Below are 1,691 nucleotides of genomic sequence, written 5' to 3' on the forward strand. Positions count from 1 at the left end.
GTGTGGTAATTCCAGAGGAATAACTCTCCTGGCACATACTGCGAAGATACTTTCGAGGATCATGTTAGAACGTCTCGTGGAGAATGTGTGTCCACATGTGATTCCTGAGGAACAGTGTGGTTACAGACCCGAGCAGGGAACAATGGATATGATATTTTCTGCAAGGCAGGTTCAGCAGAAATGTTTAGAGGAACAAATGCCACTATACCAGGTTTTTATAAATCTAACTAAGGCATTTGACATGGTAAACAGGGACGCACTGTGGATTGTTTTGTGCAAACTTGGTTGCCCGACACATTTTGTGAGCCTCTTCGAGAAATTGCACAGCAACATGAAAGCTCAGGTAGTTTTTAATGGTAATCTATCTGATGAATTTTCAGTGGACAACGGTGTAAAGCAGGGAGATATTCCTGCCCCTACACTTTTCTCTATATATTTTGCCGCATTGCTTTGGTATGCATTTGAGGATTGTAACAGGGGAATCGGAATCAGATTCCGGACATCTGGTAGCATATTTAATCTAACCAGGTTTAACTGTAAGGCAAAGGTTTTCAGAGTACTTTTCAGAGAATTGCTCTATGCTGATGATGCTGACTTGCTGGCACACACAGAGGAAGATATGCAACATTTAATGGATAGATTTTACACTGCATGTACATATTTTGGACTCACAGTAAGTCTGAGAAAAACCAAGGTAATGTTTACCCCACACCTGGACAAATATATACTGAACCAAACATCTTTGTGAACGGAACAAGATTAGAAGTCATTGACACCTTTGTTTACCTTGAAACCACACTGTCAAGGAATGGTGGTCTTGATGCAGAAATATACTATCGAATAGCGAAGGGAAGTGCTGCATTTGGAAAGCTTGAAAAGCGAGTATGGGCTGATAGAGATATCTCCCTGCAGACAAAAATCAGCATCTACAAAGCGTGTGTATTGACTGCACTTCTTTATTCAGGCGAAACATGGACCATTTACAAGCGTTATGTAAAGATGCTAGAAAGGTTTTATCAAAAGTGTCTAAGACGCATCCTAGGAGTAAAATGGAAGAGATTCGTAGCAGATACAGAGGTTTTGCGCAGGGCGCACTGTAGCTCAATTGAAAAACATATTATCCTGGCCCAAATGAGATGGACTGGGCATGTAATTAGAATGAAGGATGATCGTTTGCCAAAGCGCTTATTTTATGGTGAGATCAGCTCTGGTGAGCGACCGCGGCAGAAACCGAGCAAGAGGTATAAAGATTGCATTAAACAAAACCTAAAAAAACTAGATATGTATGAAAGTGATTGGGAAGGAGATGTTCTGGATCGAAGCAAGTGGAGAGCTGTTGTCAGGACGAGCTGTGATGCCTGGGAGGAAAAGATGTTTCAGCAACTTGAGCTAAAGCGGGCCTGTCGAAAGGGAAAAATTGTAAATAATGGAGAGTATAGGATGTGTATTGTGTGTGATCGCGTTCTTCTGTCAAAAGCAGGATATGTGAATCACATGAAAACACATGAGGGTAGAAATTCCAGACACCCTAAATACCAACCGCCTTCTGTGACCTGTGGCATATGTCACAGGGTTTGTAAAACAATACCCGGACTTAAGAGACATATGCTGCTTCACAGAAGCGTTTCCTTAGAATCAGATACCAGCGGGCAAGGATCGAGAGGCCTGAACATTTGTCATCTGTGCTGTAG

General features: G+C 42.0%; 1 protein-coding gene across 1 annotated transcript in view; it reads left to right on the top strand.

Annotated features, from left to right (window-relative positions):
* The first annotated feature begins 61 nt into the window (after positions 1–61).
* Positions 62–1,691, top strand: part of LOC106869505 (uncharacterized) — a 19,387-nt gene continuing 17,757 nt past the window's right edge. The window contains exons 1-2 of the mRNA XM_014915272.1: positions 62–453; positions 675–1,419. Of these exons, the coding sequence (XP_014770758.1) occupies positions 62–453; positions 675–1,419 (1,137 nt within the window). The remainder of the gene's footprint in view (positions 454–674; positions 1,420–1,691) is intronic.

This window comes from Octopus bimaculoides, chromosome 7, assembly GCF_001194135.2.
Source record: "Octopus bimaculoides isolate UCB-OBI-ISO-001 chromosome 7, ASM119413v2, whole genome shotgun sequence".
Taxonomy (NCBI): domain Eukaryota; kingdom Metazoa; phylum Mollusca; class Cephalopoda; order Octopoda; family Octopodidae; genus Octopus; species Octopus bimaculoides.